The 22,317-nt window shown below is 45.6% G+C and overlaps 1 protein-coding gene and 1 long non-coding RNA gene across 3 annotated transcripts in view; one reads left to right on the forward strand and one right to left on the reverse strand.

The window, feature by feature from the left end:
• BRD3 (bromodomain containing 3) overlaps positions 1-20,136 on the reverse strand; it is a 36,728-nt gene extending 16,592 nt beyond the window's left edge. The window contains exons 1-5 of one of the 2 annotated variants that reach the window (XM_085594202.1): positions 20,061-20,136; positions 3,566-3,892; positions 2,834-2,971; positions 1,740-1,887; positions 70-284 (exon numbers count right to left, since the gene is read on the reverse strand). In XM_085594202.1, coding sequence (XP_085450328.1) covers positions 70-284; positions 1,740-1,887; positions 2,834-2,971; positions 3,566-3,766 — 702 coding nt within the window. In that variant the 5' untranslated portion in view covers positions 3,767-3,892; positions 20,061-20,136. Of the gene's footprint in view, positions 1-69; positions 285-1,739; positions 1,888-2,833; positions 2,972-3,565; positions 3,893-5,089 lie in introns of both variants that reach the window. The other variant, XM_085594203.1, reaches the window with a different exon arrangement.
• On the forward strand, positions 195-3,893 carry LOC146765888 (uncharacterized). The gene is made up of 2 exons (XR_014958860.1): positions 195-313; positions 1,446-3,893. It is a non-coding gene; the product is annotated as an uncharacterized LOC146765888 (long non-coding RNA).
• Positions 20,137-22,317: the final 2,181 nt, after the last annotated feature.

Consider the following 22,317-nt stretch of genomic DNA (forward strand, 5'->3'; position numbering starts at 1 on the left):
ACGGCAGGGATGCAGCAGCGAGGGCTGGCAGTGCAGCCCGCCTCCTGCAGAGGAGCTGCCCGCGTTTACCTTGACGACCGGGGGCGTGGGAGGCACCACGGGCATGATCGGAGCGGCGGGCGGCGGCGGGGCGGCGGCGGCAGGGGCGGCGACAGGCGGGACATTGGCGGTGATGGTTGGCACGGGGGTGGCAGCGATGACGGGCGTCTGAGACACGGCTGGAGGGACGTTCTGGAACGGGGCCGGCGGGGACACGGAAGACACGGCCACGGCTTGCTGCGCTCCTTGGAAATGAGAGAGGGGAAAGGCGCTGGTGGGTACAGCTGGGAGGGTACCGGGAGCAAACTGGACTTGGCAAAGGGATGCCGGGGAGAGCACAAAGGGCACAGTGTGGTTTGCTCGGTGCTGTTATACCCAGGGTTGAAAAAAAGTGAGGAATCTGTGAGCTAAGTCCTTGTACCACGGGTTTAGGTCAGCCGCACGCAAAATAATTGCAGCTTTTCATATGGAGTGTGTGTTGCTCTGGGACAGCCTTCACCCCTCAGGTGCTACCAGAGCTGCACTGAGCTCGGCAGAAGAGCAGGAGGGGGAACAGTAGGAGGTGTTCACACCATGCAAATGGCAACAACCACTGCCCTAAGCACCCGGGAGTCCAAAGCACTCCAGATTTGCCACAGGGGTTGTCCTGTGCAGGGACAGGAGTTGGGCTTAGTGATTCCTGTGGGTCCCTTGCAACTCCATATTTTATGATTCTCAGTAGAGTTTAAGCCTCCTGATGGTCTCGATGTCTCTGATGCTACACCTGACTGCTAAAAACCTGCCTACTGTGTAAATTAAAGGGGACAAACCTACTACCTAAATAACCAAAGCAGCAATCCTCCTATGTGTTATCAAAGGATGTTGAAAAGATACATCATCATTAATTTCTCTGAGCTTGGATAGATTTATAGCTCCATTTAGTACCTGAAATGTGGGAAAACAGAAGAACAATTGACTTTCCCAGAGCAACAATTAGACCTTGTTTAGAGGGAAAAAAAAAAACAAACTGCCATCATTTAACTCAGCCCACACAAGGTCCTTTATGAACTGTTTTACCATGCTTGGACATTTTAGTCCTAAATCCATTTAAAATCAATTCTAGGTAAGCTGAGCTAAACCTAGCTTCCACTGATATGCAATGGTGTATGTAGCCTTTTGCAATGGCTTAATAAATCCTTTAATTTTATGATGATGTAATCATGTGTGCAAAAGAAAAATAGACAGGGTTTAGTAAATTAGCAACATTTGAGTCCAAGTCTCTGCTGTGCCAGATTTCTGCCAAGACCCAGGGTGAGCTGTGTAAACCCAAATCTGTAAAGACTTTCCATGCCACGCTCTGGCACTGACAGCAGACTGGCATTTCTGACTACCTTGTTTTTTCTTGCCTTGGTTTCTTCTTTGCATAGAGAAGCTACAGCACTGGCCTCCCTAACTGAAGTGCTGCCTGGATGGGCAAATCACAGATGGCAAGACTGGTGTGACAAATGCAGGGTGGCCTTGAGACAGATGAGCCCTGAAACTCCGAGTGAGCATCTCCCAGACATCTCACACCTTCCTCCCCACTGCTTTAACCGTGAGACCACGCTCTCCCTTCCCAGCCTCTTCACCATCTGCAAAGTCCAGCAGTTTGGAAGGGGGGGTCAGGCCTCGGGAACAGCTCCCAACATTCCCTGTGCCTGCATGGATCCATGGATCCGTACCTGTGCTCTGTGTGCCCGCTGAGGGCTTGCGACCTTTGCCTTTAGGAACTGGGGGTAGCAATTCCACCTCCTCCTGAGGCATCTGGGCAACCTTCTGCAGGAATATCTTCTCCAGGGCTTGGGCCATGAGGACAATGTCATCTGTGGGCTGCACAAAGAAGAATATGAGCCTTTGTTGTATAGTCACATATCTGAAGCAGTGAGCTTAGAAAACACTGAGGCCCTTCAAATAAATTATGGTATTCAAATGCTGACAATAAACAGATTAGCTCCTCTCCCTCCTTGCTTGCCACTCTCCTGCTCTTCTATTCTGCTCTAGCATGCAATAATTACAGTGCCTAAGTGTGCTGCATCCAGAGAATTATCAGGAGTTCAGAAGGAGCCTGATAAACCAGCATCCAGTGCAGCAGTATGGAAGCAGCAAACTGGAAGGAATAAGCTGTCCTTCCCTGCTTGCCAGCAGGTCCAAGGGAAGAGGCTAAACACACATTCTGTGGCTCAAACTAATTAATTTGTTTAGTTCAGCTGTTCTCCAGTCTGGGTCTATGATGACAAATGACTGGCGAAAACAGAACACAAAGAATTTTAACAACCTAACAAAACAGCAAACCAGCCAAACCCAAACTAACAATAGTAATATGCAATCTAAATGTGTGTAAGTATGAACATTTTTATGGAGACAGAGTCAAAGAACAGAGTTATGATTCTTGAACTCCTTTCTGCTGCTCACAGATACTATTTAGTGCCAGACAGTCTAACACACAGCATTAAAGCACCTCAAAACACCTGCAGAGCACTGCACTAAGTGCAGCTCATCCCAGAAAACTCCTAACGGAAAATAAAAGGAGTAAAAACTTGCTGCATAACCCCAAAACAGAAATCTACCTATAATTAAAAGGCATATTTGCCATTGTAACTAGTCTGGGGGAAAAAAGAGGCAGCACAAAGACAGCTTTGTGCATTTCGAGTAACGTGGTTGCAATTAGTGGCATTTCAAATCCTCGCAAGGAGGGCCCAGAGCTGGCCCTGTTCAAAACCTGCACAGTCACAGGGGTAGGTGGGTGTTTTCTAAAGGCTTTTGTAGGTTTTTTTACCTTGTTATAAATGTAACAGTTTGTAAACATGGTGTTGAAATCCTGCATACATTCACTGGCACTCCAGTAATAGTTGTGCTCCAGGCGCTTCTTGATTGTCCCCATATCCATGGGGTTTTTTATTATTTTGTGATAATCCTGTTGGAAAAACAGGGAAGATGTTGTATCTTCTGATTCAGTTTTGTTCACATCTCCCTCTAAACCCTGCTTTCTCCTCATCCCCCCTCCTAAAAAATACCCCCTCAAGTTTTGTGGAAATTGTAAATGTAAATACATATATATTTATTTTCTAATTTGCATCTTTTTCGTCTCACCATTATTATGAATCTGACTCCAAAACACACATCCTCCAGTCTGGGAATCAGCATTTCTGCCTTCTTTTTTAAAAGGCTGCCTCTGGCGCTTACAGAAGTTTATCAGGGCTGGCTAAAACTGTGCTCAAAGTTTCAGTCTCTAATTTTAAGAGCATTTTGGCCTTTAAAAGGTTTCCACCTGTTAACCCAGTTCCTCCCTGGGCTGGTCTGGAGCACCTGCAGAGGCTGTGATTAGCCTGGGGACGCTGCAGGGCTGTGCAGTGTCATTTCCTCGTTATGGATTAGAACACCAAAGCCACATGAAGCACTGGCTGAACCCAACACCATCCCAGGCACTGATATTTCCCCTCTCAGCAATCCCAAACCTGACCTGACCAACACAAAGCTTTTTTAGGCTGAGAAGACGACAGAAACATACCGGCAAATTCAGTTTAATTGCATCAACAGGCTGGTAGAAAGGCCAAGCAAACTGATGCTTCCACAAGGTCTTCACCACAACATTTTGCATATATTGCAGCTGGTTGGTCTTCCTGCCAGGTTTATTGGGATTTGTCACCTCTGGAGGCGGCGGATTCACAGGGCCCTGAGGAGCCTGGATCGCTGAGGCGACTGCCGACATCTTCCTGCTCGGGCTCTCACTCGCTGTCACTGCGGCAGCAACGGGGAGATTTTCTTTCTTCCTTTATGCTCCCTGAATGGGACTGACATCCCATTTCCAGGGTGCAACCATACAACCTAGAGCAAACTAGAGAGAAAGAGGGAGCAGGGTGTAAATACGGATTTTTGAAGCAGGCAGGTTGAGACACTTCTTCTGTGGACAGTATTTAAACTCAGGTTCTTTTCCCCACTGACTTTGCTCCTGGAACACAGTTTATCTTGGAGATGGGAACAGTTCAAAACCCAACAGACAGTGGAACAGCAATTCCCAAATCCAAAGCCTGCAGAGACACAGCAAGCTTCATGGGACTAGCTCCTGCTTTAGCTGGCTCAGAGAGCATCTTCATGTCAAGGAAACACTCGGAGCAACCCAAGAATCTGCTCAGGGAATACAGTTAGGATGCAATGCAGGCTCCCATGAATGCACTGATGCAAGCTGCTAAATCCATAGCTTCCAGCTCCATGTCAACTGAACTGCATTGTCTCTAGACCCATGCTGGCACCGAGTCAGCTCACAGGGCTCTGCTCTGGTGCAAGGAGTAGACTGAAATCCTGTAAAGAAGAGCAGACGACAGCTGCCAGAGGACCTCAGTCCAGGGAAATGAAAAAAGGGGCAGAGTGAGATGCTGTGAACTGCTGAGAGTGAAAGGTGTCACCAGAAACAGCTCAACTTGAAGTTATCTGCACTTCCAATCTCATAAATGTCTTATTATGCCTCTTACTGCACGCACCTGACTGGTTCTGACCCCAGTTTTCTATTAAAGTTTAGAGATCCAGGCTCAAACAATAGCTGGTGTTACACTGATATCCCGTGACCTGGCTCAGACAGTGCTGTCATGTTCTCTCTCAAAGACACATTTGAAATAGAGGAGAATACATAAATTGCATTACTGTATTCTGGTTTTCCCTCTGCAAACGGCAGAGGTAAAAATAGCCCAGTATCACTGTGCCTTGTGTAGCATATGGTAAACAGCTTTGCTATGTCATCTTCCATAAACATTAGATATTTCACCTCACATCAGGACTGCAGCTACTCATCTCATGGCAAACAGACCACAATCACTTTCTTGAGGCAAATTACTTCAAATATGTTTAGAAAGCCATACAAATACTCTGACATACACTTCTTGGTTGAACAGAGAAACATAAGCAGGGACAGAAGCTGCAGCAACACAGGAAGGAAGAAGCAGGGAGACATCCCAGTAAAAACCCAAAAACCTCTGCTTTAATACAGCCCTAATCATCTCTACTGAATATCTGGACTAAATATAGAACATCAACTTACCCTGTGAGCTGCTGATTAGATGAAGGCAAAAAGTAAACACATACCTAACTTGGGGAAATTATACCAAAATAGCTGTGTACAAAAAACAGATCGGCAGCAGAGAGGGAGGGAACTGCTAAAAACCTAAACCAAACCCCTGCATGAATACATGTGATTATTTGTGCAGGAAACAGACAAGTCCAGCTCTGATGCTGCCACCATTTGTTCACAACACCCAATATATTCCAAGGATGGAGAAAAATGCCAGTAGGACTCTCTTGTGCCATGGATTAAGTATAGCTCCAGAATCAGGTTTCTGGTCCCTGCTTTTTGATAACTCAGGAGCCCAGCTTAGTTCCAAAAGGACTGGTTTCTCATGTGCTCATGCTGCTGGTGACAGGCAGGGTGATCACCAAGCAGTCAAAAGGGATGCTGGCATCTCCTGGACAATGAATTTCCTAACTAGAATCTTCCTTGGGATTTCAGATTTGGAAAAAACTGGGGAAGGATTTTCTCCCAGTGTTCCATCAAGTCAAAGCAGCAGCAGAAATATTGCAAAATTCAATCTTCAGATCAAGGGGGGTAAATAGACAAATAATTAAAAACAACAAAAAAAAAGATAATTAGGAAGTTTCACTCAGTCTCCTTCTGGGGAGCTCCCTGCATGGATTCAGGTTTCTGAGCAACATCCATCATCCCAGAGAATGCAAGGCTGGCTGCAGGCCCCTGGTGACCACCACTGAAGCATTTTGTTTGCTGTCTTCTTGACTAACAAACTGAATCCAGTGCAAGGATTGAGGGGAAATAAAATACCCACAGAGAGCAATTCCTGCTGCTAGAGAGCATTTGGGTCACAAGTTTGAAACGATGCAGTGTAACTTAAGTCTTCCCTTTAAATAACCTGAGGCTAAATACAATTCTCTTTTCATTTCAATTTTCTTATGTCCTATCTCTCAAACTCCAAGTTGATAAGGATTTTTAATTAATTTGTATTAAATCCCCAAACTGTAATTCAACAAACCATAGATCCACAGCTCCTATCTCTCTCAGACTTCTTCTCCCTGACCTTAGCCAAGGCGTTCAGTATCTTCACCCCACAGCTCCTCATCTGTGCCATGGAGATAGTGGCAGCTCCTTTCTGTCCCCACCCAGCAGAGAAAACTCTCTGGGACAGGCACTGCCTCTCCATGGGGCCATTCTGATCCTCAAGCTTAAACAGGGCTTGTACAGTCCACATGAAAGGATGGAACAGTCATCAGTGACACAACACAGAAAGGATTTTAATGAAGAACATTACCAAAACAAGGAGGGGCAGAACCATGACAGCCAACTTGGTCAGTTCCCTGCTCCTCCTTAACTTCCATGCTCCAACACACTGGTTTTTACACCCAAAAGTGGCTCCAAACCTCCCAGCAGCACTGGCATTGAACTGCTGGATCCTGCAGAAGACAGAAATAGCTACCTGGACTATCTGACAGCACTGGAAGTACTGTCCTGCCATAAATAAAGCTTTGATGTGCCTCACTGCACCTTTAACCCTTGGTCCAGCAGGTTCCTCACCATTTGCTGGGGAAGCTGCTTTGATACTAGATCACTTTGTAATTTTTTTAAATTAAGAATTTGCTTCTACAGCCATTCCTTTACCTTAAAAATCTCAAAATGGTAAACTTTTTAAGAATGTGAAAGCAGGACTATGAGGAATCTGGAAGATTAGGGTAAAAAATGCTTTGAAAATATCCAAAAGGCAATGACTTTGAATTAAAGATAAATTAATACCTAAGAAATCTAGTCCATGTGAAATATCATTTATAAAGTGAAGGAACTGAGAGCCCTGTCCATCTGACATCCCAAATTACCACACAAATCACCCAAGAGGACACTTTAGTAGACCCACAGACAAGAATTAAGCAAGCTTCTACAAACTGTCCCATAGCTACAGGTAGAATTGAACTACACAGCTCTTGTCCAAGCACTGCAGCACTCTCAGAAACTGCACTGGTATCAATAAATATTTAAACTATTAGGGACAGAGACTCAGGACATCACTGTACAAGGTACTGTACAAGCCTGGAGCGAAGACTGCCAAAACCAGACACCATGTGCACCTTCCAGTGAGGGGCTAAAGTGAGACTTCTTTTAGCCCTGCAGTAATACCTCCTTAAATTTTAACTTTTAAATCACTAATTATCCTGTTTCTCAGGCCTACTATGTTCAAGTAGCAGGAGCTGTTCTTGATTGCTCTGTCTGCACACGTTGTTTTGATATTACAAGTTTAAAATACACCCTAAAGTGCTGTCATACACCAAGAGTGAACACTGCTTGTCCTTCTTATTCAATCTGAGATAGTTATTAAAAACAAAACCCAAAACCTCAAAGAGAGGAGGTTTTAAGTCCTGGAATTTAAGTCTTTTTTTTTTTTTTTTGCTAAGTTGCAAGCTCAGTGTGGCAAACCACTCATCCAAAAACCCAGCTAGACTGGACAGATTTTTTTTTTCTTTTAAAAAAAAACTTTCTTCCATCGAGTCTCTCACACAGGGTCAGTCAGCGGAGAGACAGTTGGCATGGAGAAAACATGTCAATAATTCCCTGCACTAGCAGGCTAACATTTTCCTGTCTGCAGTGGTGGGGACTATTTTAAAAGCAGCTCTGAAGCCCCATCAAGTGTGCAGTGTGCCAGCTCTCCTGCTGCTCCAGCCAACGGCTCTGCCACTTCCTCTGGCAGCGCCCACCATGTAACGGATGCTTTGCTCCCGTGCAGGACCCGATGGGCTTTGTTTTGATTGCAAACTTACAGCAAGCTTTATGTCAGCCTGGCAGTCCCAACAACTCCTTGGTTTTTCTCCCCTCCCCTTGGTATAGTATTTCTGCGTGGTTACTTGGCCATTGATCAAAATCTGGCAGGATTCCAGCTCGGCAAAGAAACAGCCACATAAATCTTCCCATCAGGGAAAATTATCGAGTTTGAGAGATGTTCCTTGACCTCGCTGTTATCTGCACATTTTTATTTACATTACAGTAGCACACAGAGGCTGGGCAGAGACCAAGGTCCCTTAGCAGTTCACACTCTGCACACACAAAGACCCTGTTCCTTCCTCAAAAGGCTGCTGCTCACAACTCACACTTTACACCACGGTGAGGTGACTTGCCCAGAGTTCCCCAGTGAGCAGCCAGACCCAATATTTGCCAGCAGGGCAGTCATAGCAGCATCCTCCCAACTGCTGCTCTGTTGCCCTGATTTTAAAAGTGTTACGTTTTATTTTATAGTTCTTTTGAAAGTTTTAAAGTTCTCATCAAACTTCTTTAGCCTTCTGATAACGTTTACATATTTCTGCTGGAGTTCTCACACACTGTTAATGTAAATAATGATTGTTTTGCATTCTTCTTTGTGGGAGGAGAAAATTGATGGACTGTTGGTTTGACCAGTGTGGTTGGAGAGGTGGCAATTTCATTCTCCAATCTACTGTCACTTTTGAAATTCTGTATATTACGAGGTGAGAAATAAAATTTGCTCTTTTTCTCTCTTGAACTCACCAAGCTTCTGTGTACTCATTTCGTGTGCAATGCATTGCTTCCCCACATTGGCTCCTTGCAGCCTCCACAGCAGATTTTCAGTCTTTTTTCCCAACAATTGGGCATTTAGTCAGATTTGCTACCATGTCAGAGAAGCAGCCAAGTGTTGGTTATCTTGCCCAGACTTTCTCTGCAGGAGAGGTTCAGCACTACTGAACCTCAATACAAAGTCAGGTAAGGTTATTCATGAGGGTTGTACCCATTTCATTCTGTGGCTGCAGAAATTAAATTAAAGGCTACGACAGTCTCCTCAGAAGGAAACAAAACTTGTGAATGCCTCCTTTTCCTCCTCCTTTGCCTTCCCTTCCCAGTCCCACACAGGAACTGAACTTGAGGCAGCTTTCAGTACCTACTAACACGCCAGCAGGGATGGTACCTTCAAACACAAGGGATGTGCAATTTGAGAGCAAGACTTGAGGACAGACGAGTTGCTTTATCAGCCAACCCTGCCCTGGCAGACAGACACACTACACACAACATGCCACCCCCTCAAGACACTGGGATTTACACTTGGCTTCACTGCAGGAGCTGGGAATTTGGCTTGTAGTGTCACTATGGCACACTGCAGCACTCTGAAAGTCCATGGAGCCACCCTTGCTGTCTCCCACATCATTAATTCCACACATCAGAGATTTGCTTTTCATGCATATTATTTTGAGCACTGCCCTAATAACATCCTGAGACTGGGAGATGTGCAACTGTGTCCTGAGCTCACCCCTGCATGAGGGAGGAGAAGAGATCACAGCAGATTAAGTCAGTTCCTTGGCTTCTGACTTGGTTGGTTTAATGCTCATTAGATTATGCAGATGGCTTTCCTACCCTTGGTCTCTCCTTGGCTATTATGAGAGCAGGTGTTTCCTCAGTAAGGAGCCTGTAGGTTCCTAACCAGTAGGTAGAAATCAGCCAGGAGTAACTGGTCATTTCAAGGGTCTTCAGTTTTGATGCCTACTCAGTGCTCCCTGCAAATCACGCTGCTGTAAGATCTGATGAGATGCCTTCAAACCCAGGGGTAGCCAAAAGTCACTTTTATTAAAGCACTGGAGATTTATAAACACTGTTAGGCACCTCAGATAAAGTGATGGAGTTTCTGATAACTTGAGGCCAGAGTATTTCTCTCCCCCAGGTCACTAATGCCACAGGAAGCAACTTCTGATCAAGTCTGAGCAGGAATTTAGCTGTTTGTCACACACAAATCAGATGGGGCTCAACTTATTTCTAAACACTGCAGTTTCAAATGCAGGGAGCAATGCTTAACACTAAACCAAGTTCATTTTCATAGCTTGAAATTCGGTTTTGAGAACAATTTTAAGAAACCAATGTCAGTAATGAATTAGGCATGGTTGACCTTTCTTTGTGTTGGGAGTACAGAATGACCTCTAGACCTGTCTTCCTGCCCTGCCTTTTGTGGTCCCGTGAAAACACAGAGGCAAATTTCAACTCAGACTATGTCGGTTTTGTGCAAGCTCCTGAGTTACAGGGTTTTGTTAAAAAGGCTACAGGAGGAAGGAAAAGTGAGTGGTTACACAGCTTACTCTGTGTTGGATTCCTGACTGAAGGAGCTCAGCCAGCTTTGAGACCTGACTGCAGTAAGGTCTGGACTCGGATAAACTGAACTTCACTTGCAAAAAATCAGCCAGGAGGTACTTCAGCAAATTAACTGGGTGGCCTATCATGAAAAAGTTAACAAATGTTTAGCTGTAATAAATTAGATCTATGAACAGGTTCCAGAGTACTTGGAGTAGCTGGTGGCTTGCACATCCAAATCAACAGGATGGTAATTGGTAGCAAAACTAGGAAAACGCTGGTGGTTGTGCCTCTCACAAGATACACCTTTATGGCAATGGAAAAAAAACTGTTGGGCTTTTACATAAGATATTTGGCATAGCAAGTGAAGTGTTTGGGATAACCACATGTCTGGGCAGACTCTGCTCGTGCCATTTTTCCCCCAGAGGGGAAAGGTGGAGATACAATGGAATTACCTTGTGTGACCCACAGGGCTGAACCCACAACACCAAATGGGGAGCAGAATCAGGGAGAAACCAGACAGCCAAAATTTACAGGGAAAAGACCCCACTTAGAGCAGATTTTCTTTCCTATCCAGTGCACTGCACAATTATTTGGCAGCTCCTAGCACTGGTAGGGGTGACTGCAGCCCCCCAAAAGCCCCCGTGCAGCAGCAGCCCTGCAGCCTGGGACATCAGGCAAAAAGGAAGCACTGAGAAGGAACTGGCACATGGCCACATACCATCCATGCTCTCAACATGTCAGGAGCAGGACGAGGGGCAGGAGAGCTTGGGGAAGCAGGAATGTGGCTGAGGGCACACTGGAAGTGCAGTTCAAACCACAACACAGCCAGCAGCCCAGTCCTCTGGGATTCAGGAACCACTTCAAGCCTGATCCTGCAAAGTGCTCAGCAGCTTTGCCCTCTCTCGAAGCTGCAAGGTGTCTGTGGCTCAGCACCTCACCACAGAGGGTTTTGCAGACTTATCACCTGCAAGATATAACTAATTGGTCAATCAAGATAAACCTCTTTCTAAGGAAGATTTAAGCACAGGCAGGAACAAACTTAAGCTCTGCACGCTTTGTGGTTTCTCTACCTGAGTCAATTCCTTTTCCAGCTGTTAGAGAGAGGTAAAATGACAAGGTAGGTTCAGTGCTGCATATCTGGGGCTGGAGACTCCTGTCAGGCTGATCAGACTGTCTCAGTTACAATAGCTGGGGGAGTTGAGGGAGTCAGTGCCACCCAGCCCTGGAGAAGCAGCCTCCCCCTGCAGCAGAACGGGATCCCAGCAAGAGAAATCCCACTGCACAAGGGCAAGGGGTGCAGGAGCATGGAGATCCTGCTCTCTGCAATCACATTTCCTAAAACAGCACAAAAATCAATTCCAGCCTAATAAAAAAGAGATATCTCCACGTTTACATGAAAGTTGACCAAGAAGATGAAAACTCTGGTGACCCCAAATTCAAGGCTTGCTGACGGGCACAGCAAAAGACTCCACAGACTCAGGCACAACTTCTGCAGGCTGGCCAGTTCTGCAAATTCAGAACTGGCACGAATGCTGTCTGCTGGATGCCTTCTTAGTAATTCCAGAAACACAGAGAGGTGGAATAACAATCACTTTAAGCTTCACAGAGGGACAGAATCTACTCTTCCACTTCTACTCACCGCTGGTTTTGCATTCAAATCTATATTTCAAGAACAACCAGAATTACAAATCCATTTCCTCGTCTGTGTTTGAACCACAGTCACCCTTTCTGAGCATCCTTCACATCAGCATCACCAACTGCTCTGAAAGTGGGAGACAAGCTGTGTGACAAGCTGATGTTCCTTCAGCTTGACCTTCCCTGTAACAGATCTCAGTGGCAGGGAATCTCTGAATTCCTGCTTGCCCAGACATCAGAAAATGGAGCTGCCACAGCACATGGAGCAAAAGACAAAAATCTCACTTGCTGAGAGCTGTTAAGAAGAAACCACCCAGCTAAAAGTGCAGGAGCAACAGGTCCACCCTGGACACAGCACAAGCAGCAGGCTGAGGCTGTTAATCATTTCAGAACTGGATGATAATGCTGAATAGTCTTAACCTGATACTCAGTGGCTTCAGCAGAAGTCAGCCTGGGGCTGCGTCTGCTTGTATTCCTTCAGGAAACAAAATTGGTGGATAGAAACAGATATAAATACTACTGAGCAGATAAACTGCAAGAGGAAACAGGCAGCTAACCTACATCCTCTGGGAGAAAGCAAAACATAGAGAAAGTCAGTAAAAGAAAAGAAGGATTAATAGAGTGAGGAGATGGCAGTTTAAAAATGTGATGGACCACAGGCTGCTGTTAAGTGCTGGATCACACCCAGACTACTTTTCTGAACTACAGTCTAAAGCATCATAACCCATGTCCTTCAAGGCTCTACCTCCTGATTTCCCATATTTCTCCTATTCCTTTACAGCCTCCCTTCTCCAAAGCACAACTTCTCCTACAGTGACACGCCTGACCATTCATCCTGTGACTGCAGCAAACCATTTTGCCAATTTCAGGTCAACACACTGTATTTCAGATAAATTATTACAAACCAACCAAACTAACTGAAATAAGAACAAAAAGCCCCACACACACTTTGGCCCTGTCCCAAGTTTCAGCTGATGTGTGCACAGCAGCAACATTTAGGTACAGCCAGTAAAGCACAATGTGGCAACACCCATACAGGGTGCAGAACTCCTAATGGGACTATTTTACATTTACACCCTCATTTTCTGCTTTTTAAAGGATGTGATGTGCACAGTTAAAAATCTGAGTGCTGAAAAAGTCAGCCCTTCCTCTTTTTAATCAGCATTTGGTGCTCTGTGTACTTTTACAGCATAAGGACAAGTCTCCAAACTCAGTCTGATTCAGCATACAGTGAATAAAGGACACAGAGTCTTTCCACAGGTTTTGTCATGATTGTTTCTCTCTCTGCACTTTGATTTCCAAAAAGAGAGATTATTGGACAGAAAGCTTTTTGAAGAAAAGTCTAAAAAAAAGGAAAAGAAAAGGCCACAAGAACACAACTACTTCCCTGCTGGGTAGAGCATCTCCAAGCATCAGCTGTACCTGCACAGAATTACAAAATCTGCTACAAGCCAGCCCTGCTGACACCCCAGGCTGGAGGCTGGTTATCCCCCACTTGGAAAATGGGGATATCAATATTTCCACTGCCATCTGCAATTAAAGTCATTAGCATTTTCCCATGTATTTATAGATTATCCCCTTCTCAGTGCTATGGTTGCACCAATTTTAAAGAAAGGGGAAAAAAAGAAACAAGAGCACAAAGGAACTTGTATTTACAGGGTGTTCAAATACCATCACTGGAGTTTCTGAGAACAACTTCTTGACTAACTACAACACTCCTTGTCATTGGAAGGAAGTGCAAAGCTAAAACTGCCATCTGCTTTATCCCTTTGCCCACACTGCAGCACTCTTTAAAAACAATCCTAAAAGATAAACCACAACACCCAAGAGGCCTTTAGTGGCACCTGTTAGGGAGGGGGATTAGATACAGTCAAATTCCATTTCCAGCTGAATTTAAGAGGTTACAGAAACAGGAAGAGCACCTCCTCTTTATGAAACCAAGTACAGAAAGTACTCTGAGGAAAGTATAAAATACAGAGCCCTTGCAAATAGCACTTAATTCCTCTGTATTACCTATTTAAAGGGTTGTCTCCTGCTTTGTGAAGCTAAGAACCTACAGTGCAATTCTCCCTTACACCACCAGTTCTGCAAGGCCATATATCAGCATTATTAATATGATTTACAAGTGCTACAGATGTTCTCCTTAGGGGCAGCTCCATGCAAACATCAACAGACTTCTAATAAACAGACCCAGATCCATCTGTTAACTTGTTTGAAGCATTTCACTGTACAGAGCAGAACCAAAGTGATTCATTAGAGAAAATATCTTCATCAACAACCTACCCTGTATACTTATTGTGCTCCAACACTTTCTCCTACTTTACTTTTAAATTTGTTTTTATGCATTTAAAAGATTAAAGTTACTATTCTGAAAAAGAACAGATTTGTTTCAGGACAAAAAGCATTACAAGTGTAGTAAAAATGGATGAGCTGCCACTGGTTTAAATCATGTCCTGGGTTTACAACTACAGCACTGCACCTTTCCCATATAAAGTCTACCTAAAATCAATACATGACAATCAAGTCAGTTTAAGGGGATGAAGGATGAAATGAAAGGGATTGAATTACCATGACATAAGTATACTGCTCGTTAGCTGAGCCACAGTAACGTTAAACCTGCTAATTGGGCAGGGGAAGAACCCCCATGCACCAAGGGAATTACTGCAGCTCTGCAGGCAGAGCAACCACTTGTTACACCAGTCACCCTCCCATTGAAGACCACCACTCATCCCCTGTGCACACTCCCACCAGCTTGGCTTTATCTGTTTCCAAAGCAATTGAAGTGCCCTGTGTTTGAACAGGCACATTGTCCTGGAATAACTCCATGTGTTAACTTAAAGCAAACACAGCCATACAAGTACAAAAGGCTCTATGGGGTTTACTACTTCCGATGAAAAGTGAATTTGCTAAGGTTGGGTAGATCCATAAACTTGCTCAGCAATGCAAGGAAGTTCCAGGTCAGCTGAGGTGTGAACAAACTGTGGTAGTTAAGCTGCTGTCGCTGCCTTAGAGAGCATCAGAGCAGTTTCTGAGTTTGAATTAAATCCCTAAACAGTCTGCAAAAAAGGGAAAAATTTGGATCTTAAAGTCTATTACTCCTCCCTATGCAGGGAGTAGAGGCTGCTGATTCAGGAGAAGAGGGGAAGGTGCTCCCTACTGCCTCAGACCCCCAGGAACAGCGCTGAGGGCAGATGGACAGGAGGACACAGCCTCCCCAGGACAGCTCCTGCTGAGAGCGCCCACAGCTTAGAGCACACAAGCCCTAAGCTGCTCTGAGCTCCTGCATATGGATGAAGCTCAAGTCCAAGGAAATATGACCATGACAGTGTGCACACAAGTATCCCAATTGATTCCCATGTGGCTTGCTCCTGCCCAGGAAAGGAATACACTTTCAGCACACTGGCAGATCCATAATACTCCTCCCACTTACTCAGGCAAGCACTTACTCCAGGGGAAACTTGGAGGAACATTCCCTCTCTCTTCATTGAAGTGCTGCACTTCAACATTATTTCACAGACTCTGAGCATGATTGTAGCAGCAACAGAAAAGCTGCAAAAAGCATTGCTTTCCAGGAAGGAACATCAAAAACCAATGCTTTCCAGGAAGGAACAGCATTCTCCACTATACCCAGACACAATTCTTACACACATGTGCTCCGTTTACCACTTTCACTACAGCCCACAGCACAACACAGTTCCTAAACCAGCCTTGGTAAGCAAAAAGGCAGCTACATACTATAGTTCCTCCCAGCAAAAAGCTCTGGACTGCAAACTCTGCACTTGCTTATAGCCAAACCAATGGACCAGGGCAGTTTTAGAAAACAGATTTATCTCAGCATGGCCATATCCATGGGTTTTGAGAAAGGGAGATGCCCAACCAGGCACCCTCTGTGATGTTACACAAGGATGAGCTCAGCAGTTGAAAAGACAGTGCCAGAAGGAGAAATGTGCATTCTATTCAATACAAGCAGGGTTTGGTTACTACAGGAGAGTCAGTCACAGTGAAGAACATTTCAGACTGTCAAGGATGTCAGTGCAGCTGCATCAGGAAAGTTCTCCACGTGTAAACTTCAACAGTGGAGCAGCAATCCTTTCCTGTCCCTGCTTCTCTCTCTTTAAAGGAAAGGCGGGAGCAAAGAGGACCATTCCCAAAGCAGACAGGTATCAATCACATCCAAGTCTAAATCTCAAAGTTTGGCAGTAAATGGGATCAGTGCAGACAGGGAAATTCCTCCAGATCGGTCTCTCAAGCACAGAAATTCCATCTCAGATTGTCTTTGCTACACCTGTTGCAATGTTGGTGGAGAGAAGAAAACCCTGCTCCCAGGAAAGAAGAAAAATAAACTCCTCTGACCAGATCATCCATGCTGCTGAAACACTTCCAAGTATGACATCTGCTGAAAAGAGACCAAGGCCTGGAAAGGTGCATAAGGAACCCAAAACAGAGGTGAGTGGTTTCTTCAGTCAGTATATAATCAAGAAGAAGGGAAAAGGAGTACTAGAAAACACAGCATATTACAGAGAATTTCTGCACTGCTCTCCAGAAGAATTTACATCCTTCCAACACTGGCTTTAGCAACAAGTGGGTTGAAGAGTTAGTGTGCCACAGAAAGATTTTCAGCTCCAACAAGCACTAATGATTGACAAAACAACCCTGATGTCGCAGTAAGATCCTGCAGAATGAAAAGCTGGAGATGCACAGATCCTTCCAAAATGTCCCGACAGCTCACTGAGCAGCACAGCACACAATGGCTCCCTCCCAACTCCCACAACTCCACTGCTTGCAACAGGGTTCTGGGCTACTACTAAAGAATAATGAGGCAAATTGAAACAGAACAAAACAAAATCCAAAATAAAAAAAACATCACATACAAAACAAAACATACGTCTCATGGTAATGATTGGGAAGCCCACTGAGGATTAATAAATTTCGCAAATTAGCAAAGAAGGAACAACCAGGATTAAAAAGAAACAATCAACAACACTGAGATGTAAATCCACTCTGTTCATTTACTTAGCAAAGTGTAGTTCTACCTGTGCTGAAAGCACCTGATAGCTTACCAAAGAAGACAGAGTAATATATTTTGTAAAAGTAATTAATCCTTTGAAATATGAGACCTCAGTACATCACTCAGCTGCTACCGAGGAGAGGGATTTGACTCCCAAGTTGTTTGTGCTGTCAACAAGAGTGATCAGCTCGCAGATTACTCCTGGGAGGAGGAGTGAGATTCTAGGAGTGCAGCAGGGCTTGGCTGGAAACCCACACCCCACTGCACAAGTGCCTCCCCTCCAAGGGGAATGGTAAATATTCAACAGCACCATTCAGAACGTGCAGCAGGTAAAAGATGTACCTGGGAAAAGCTCTGGGAAGCCCCAGCCCAGCGTGTGCACTGCCTTCAGCCTCACAAGGAGAGACCCTCAGGCAGGCTGGACCCCTGGGCGGCAAGTGAGGTTTGAGGATACCAAAAACCCCCGTAAGACTCACTCCATCTTAAGAGATGGGTTTTAAACACACAGTTCTTAACTCAAAAAAAGGCCTTCTGCAGGATTTTTAAGAGCTGTGATTTGTGTCACCGTGCACATCGGTGCAAAGACACAAGCAGCTAGGAAGCCCACAGAAACACTTGCATTTGCAGACACTGACTAATAACAAAATCAGCCTTCTTTGAAGGTAGGGTGAGGGCAAGGCTGCCCAGCATGCTTACTGAGCTGGAACTCAGACTTCAACATGCTTTTCCTCTAAATACTTTTTAAATGACAATAACTGAAGTTTTTGTAAGCACTTTGGTGCTTAAATGACACCAGTTTTATTTTCAGAATCCTAGTTTTTATTTGAAGATAACAGAACAAACACTCCAGAGTCAGCTTTGAAAACACCCCTCAGACACTTCACATTGCACGTGCATTCTTTCTTAATTTGAACTCTGCATGCATAGGTCACTACAACTAAAAAGCCTTTCACTGCAATAGCTACTGTCTCAGCACTGAAAAGACAATATTGCAATCAAGCTTATGCTGAAGATTGTATAAGAATATTACCCCCTGCCCAACCCTTTTTATTAAACATTGTCTCAAAACACGAAATAAGCATGAGTATTTTTATCCAGTGCAGACTAAAGAGAAAGAAATACACAATCTTAGCATTTCTTCTTTCCAAAAAGAAAGGCTCTGAGGTCTGGAGTTACTCTTGTTTCAGCAGGAGCCTCCCAGTGTATTATTAAAAACTCCCCAAACTTCTGTGCTAAAAAAAATGAGACACCCAGCAGTCTGCCAGGGCTGTGATCTGCAGATCAGGAGGCAGGACCTGCATTCACAGAACACTCAAGCAGTTAGGGAGTTGTAAGCAATACAGATCATGGCTTTTTTCTGCTTGTAAAGCAACCAAACTGCTTTGGGGACTTCTTGTTTGTTTTGATCGATGCATATTTATTCTGCACTTGTCACCCAGATCCTGCAGCACATATGGCAGTCCCCAAGTCCCCTCTAATACCTTGGCTTAGCACTGTGTGAATTAAAGACAACAGTTTCAGCTTTAAAACTAAACTTCCAATTTCATGTAGACACACCCCCCAGCACACTCACACTGTATACATTAAAAAAATTTAATAAGCATATTAAAAACGTGCTTCTTTATTCCCAGCAAGGAACAGCAGGTGTGCTTTGCTAATTATGTCAGCTCCTAACCTGCTATTATTTACCAGTGTCAGAGAACTTAAGATGTAACAAATTAAAAAAACAACCCCAAAACCTACATATAAAAGTGTGAAATATTAGCGAAGCCATCACATTTGCTCATCCAAACAAGTTTATTTTAGTAACTTTTGGCTCCTGAAAAAGGAGAAACAGAAATTAACAGAAAGGAACATCCACACTCTGGGACTGTCACAGAACATTTATCCCGAACCTGACAGAATGCATTCTCCACGTTGTCAAAAGTCAATTGTGGAGGAAAACACGTTCTGAATTAACACCCTGCGAGACCCAACCACGTAAAGACGCACACAGACCCGAGACCTGAACACTACAGCTTTGTTTGAAAGTGAAACCAAGCAGGCTACAAATAATGCTCTATCCCCAGCGCCCAGGGAGGTGCCAAACCCAAACAAGAAGTATAAACGGAGGAGAAGGACGGCTGAGTTTTCAAGTTTTACATTTTATTATCGGTAGCATTATTTATAGCGTGACATTTCTATATATAAATCTGCGATCTGCGTTTCTTTTTACACCTAGAAAGCATACCAAGTTTAGGCAGCGAACCCTTGGGTTTCCATTTATTTGCAAAAGTTTGGTAAACACCGGGTATCGACACGAGCGGAGCAGCTGGGTCCGCACACACACACACGTATAAATAAATGCATGCGGACACGGACAACACGCGAAAGGCGCACTTCCCAGCCCATCATCCGCTGCCTGCCCAGACCTTTTTCCAGCTCCCAAGCCAGCGGCGGGGCCGGGGAAATGGCCGGAGCGGGCGGGCGCCGGCCCAGGGCTGCGGCCGGCCCGGGCTCCGCTCCGCACCCGACACAAACCCGGGACCCGCCGGCACCGGGGGCTGGAGGCTGCCTGCTCCCCACCCCCTTCCTCCGCTCTATTTGTAATTTTTTTTTTTCTCTCCTCTTCCCTATTTTTTTTTCCCGTCTTTCTTTTTTTCCTTGTTTTCAAGAGCGCCTGCAGCTCTCCTTTGCTTCGCCCCCTAATTTTCCCCTTCAAAAGATGGCGGGCAGAGAGAGCGAGCGAGGGAAAGCGAGCGAGAGAGGGGGAAGAAGAAGAAAAACCAAAAAAAAAAAAAAAAAAAAAGAAAGAAGAGAAGAGAAGAGAAAGAAAAGCAAGCCCGTCCTGCGTTGGGGCGCGGGGCCGCGGCCGGCCGGGGCGTCTTCGGGCGCTCGGCGAGAAGGGGAGGGGGAGCAGAAGATGGAGAAGAAGCGGCAGAAGAAGAAGAAGAAGAAAAGGGTGGGCAGGAGCGGCGGGGCCGAGAGGAAATCAATGGCCAGGCTGCAGCCAGCCCCGCCGCGCTTTGTTACAATTGTGGCGGCGCACAAAGGCTGCGGGGCCGCGGGGAGCGACGCGGGGCTCTCGCAACAAGAAGGAGCAGTAGAGAGGAGGGGGAGGAAAAAAAAAAAAATCAGCATTGGCCTTTCCCAAGTGGGTTTTGCTTTCCTCCCCCTTCTTCCCCAGCCCCCCTCCCTCCAGAAACCATGGCCCAGTGCTAGCAATGCACACCCAAGCATCTAACAAATAAAGGGAAAGATTAAATAGATTACTTTGCCCCGGCAGCTCCAGCAACGTTTGCCTTACAGTCCCTCCAGTTGCTCTTCTTTTTATCCTCGGCAAGGCAGTATAATAGATGCGCTACAGCGCCCGAGCGCTCATGCGCCGGGGCGCAAGGCCATGTGGGCACCGTAGTCCGGGGCCGGGCCGGGCCAGGAGCGGCGGCCGCAGCCCGCACTACAAATCCCAGCAGCCGGCGGGTCCCCCCGGCCCCCCGCGCCCTCCCCGGAGCGGCGGGCAGGGGACGGGAACGGCAGGGGTGATGCCCCGGTCAGCGGGCGGCGGGGCCGCCCAAGGCGGTGTCCCCGGCCGGGGAAGCGGCCGGCGGGGCTCGGGGAGGAGGAGCGGCGGCGCGGAGCCGCGCCGAGCCGGCGGCGGGCGGGTGTTCCCCGGGCAGACATGGCCGGGGAAAATCCCGGCTTCCCCCGTCCGCCCGCGTCGCGCCTCCCGAGGTACGAGCAGAGCCTGAAAAGTGCGCCTGGAAACGCGCGTGGGATCCACGCGTGCTGCGGGAGGCCGAGATGGAAATCACAACTGCTCTCGCCCCCTGGTTTTTGTGTTGTGTTGTTTTGTTTGTATTTTTTTTTTTTTAATCGCGGTTTGCATTGGGTAATGCGCTCTCGCAGTCATTACGCAACAACTAATACGAGCTGCAATAAAAATAGCCCGCCGCCGATGCACGCCGGAGTAGCGAGCGGCCAAAAACAATCCATCAAGAAAAACCACAGCCCGATGTAGCTTGCACTGGTTGGTGCATTTCATAACATTGTCAACTGCTGAAAACAACAGAAATTTATCTAACGTATACAATAAAAACATTTCACCAGTACACCACCATAATAGCATCAACAAACATCAGAGCTGTTAAAAACACTTCCAAGTACCAGACACGCACACAGCCCATGTCCTAAAGCAAATCCACAACTGCAAACAGAAGTTAAAACAAAAAAAATGTTAGAAGCCAAAATATGATTGAGTTGCTGTAGACAAAAATATAATAGAACTCTAGGAAAATAAATGAGAGGAACATTTGAGTGCCAATAAGGCAGAGGGAGGAGATTTCTCTGCGGACACGTGTGCCAGCAGAGGCTGCCACGCTGCTGGTTCAGACAGCCACATGCTGATGCCAATTAATAAGTCAGTTTATTGTAACCATAAGGTGAAGGCAGTTTTACTAAAAGACCTTATTTCCAGAAGATTAGCTTTAGAAAAACAACCAACGGGACTGAAATTTCTCCAGAGGTATGATATAATCAGAAAGATTGTACAGGCTTAAAAGAATTCCATTTAGCCATGCTTGCAGCTGCCTCAGGATGGATCCAATATTGTGCACATGCCTTAGCCAAACTTCCCCAAAAAAAGGGCTTTTTGGCACTCAACTTCAAGGCTTGTCCATATTCAGGAGCCAGAAACTTGCTCACAACTCTACCACTCTTTGATACATTTACTAAGGCAGCATTTGGTGTATCTGCATCAATACTCAAGCCCCACTGTAGGTCAGTGTGTGAGACTTGGGCTTCCTTCCTGCCAGCTGACCCTTTTGATTTGACCATCAGGTACCCCAAAGTCACCTCCCCACCCAAAGCACATGGTCTCTGCAGGAGCACAAAGCAGTACGAAAAAATTACATTCTGGGTCTACTTAAGGAGAACCACCACACTTCACAAGGTAGTGTTCACAAGCCTGATTGCCAAAAAAAGAGGCAATCCCTTTGAAACACCTGAACTCTGCCCTGCCCACAAGTGTTCTGAAGTCCAGACACCTGGCAGTAGGGGGGAGGACTGGATTTTGAGCACTTTTTATTCATTGATTGTTCTGCTCTAAGCCCATTTTTTAAGGCAATCTAAAAGACCACAAGTGTATCAAAGCATTCAAGAGCTGAAGGAAGCCAGGCCAGTTCTTTTGACTGCACTTTCCTGCTCCAGGATGTACCTGATCCCACATGGACAACCAAAGTAGGAATTCCTGAATGCCATAACATACACAGACACCAAATCATGAGCATAACCAAAGAGCCCCTAAATGAAAACTGCTGCAGCTCTAGGCATGGGGGCTGGGAAAAGTTGGCAGCTGAAGTTTTCCAAGGGAGGGGGCAGGGAGAAATGGGCTGAGTATTCATTATGAACACTTGGAAAAATGGACTCCATGCACTCTAAAGACTCCTTTTCAGCTAAATCATAACCTGAAAGCTTAGGTTTTAAAAGTATTTATATTTTAGCCTAAGACAAACTCCTGCAACAAAAGAAGTGT

The sequence above is a fragment of the Lonchura striata genome, chromosome 17 (assembly GCF_050655825.1).
Source record: "Lonchura striata isolate lonStrDom1 chromosome 17, ASM5065582v1, whole genome shotgun sequence".
Classification (NCBI taxonomy): Eukaryota; Metazoa; Chordata; class Aves; order Passeriformes; family Estrildidae; genus Lonchura; species Lonchura striata.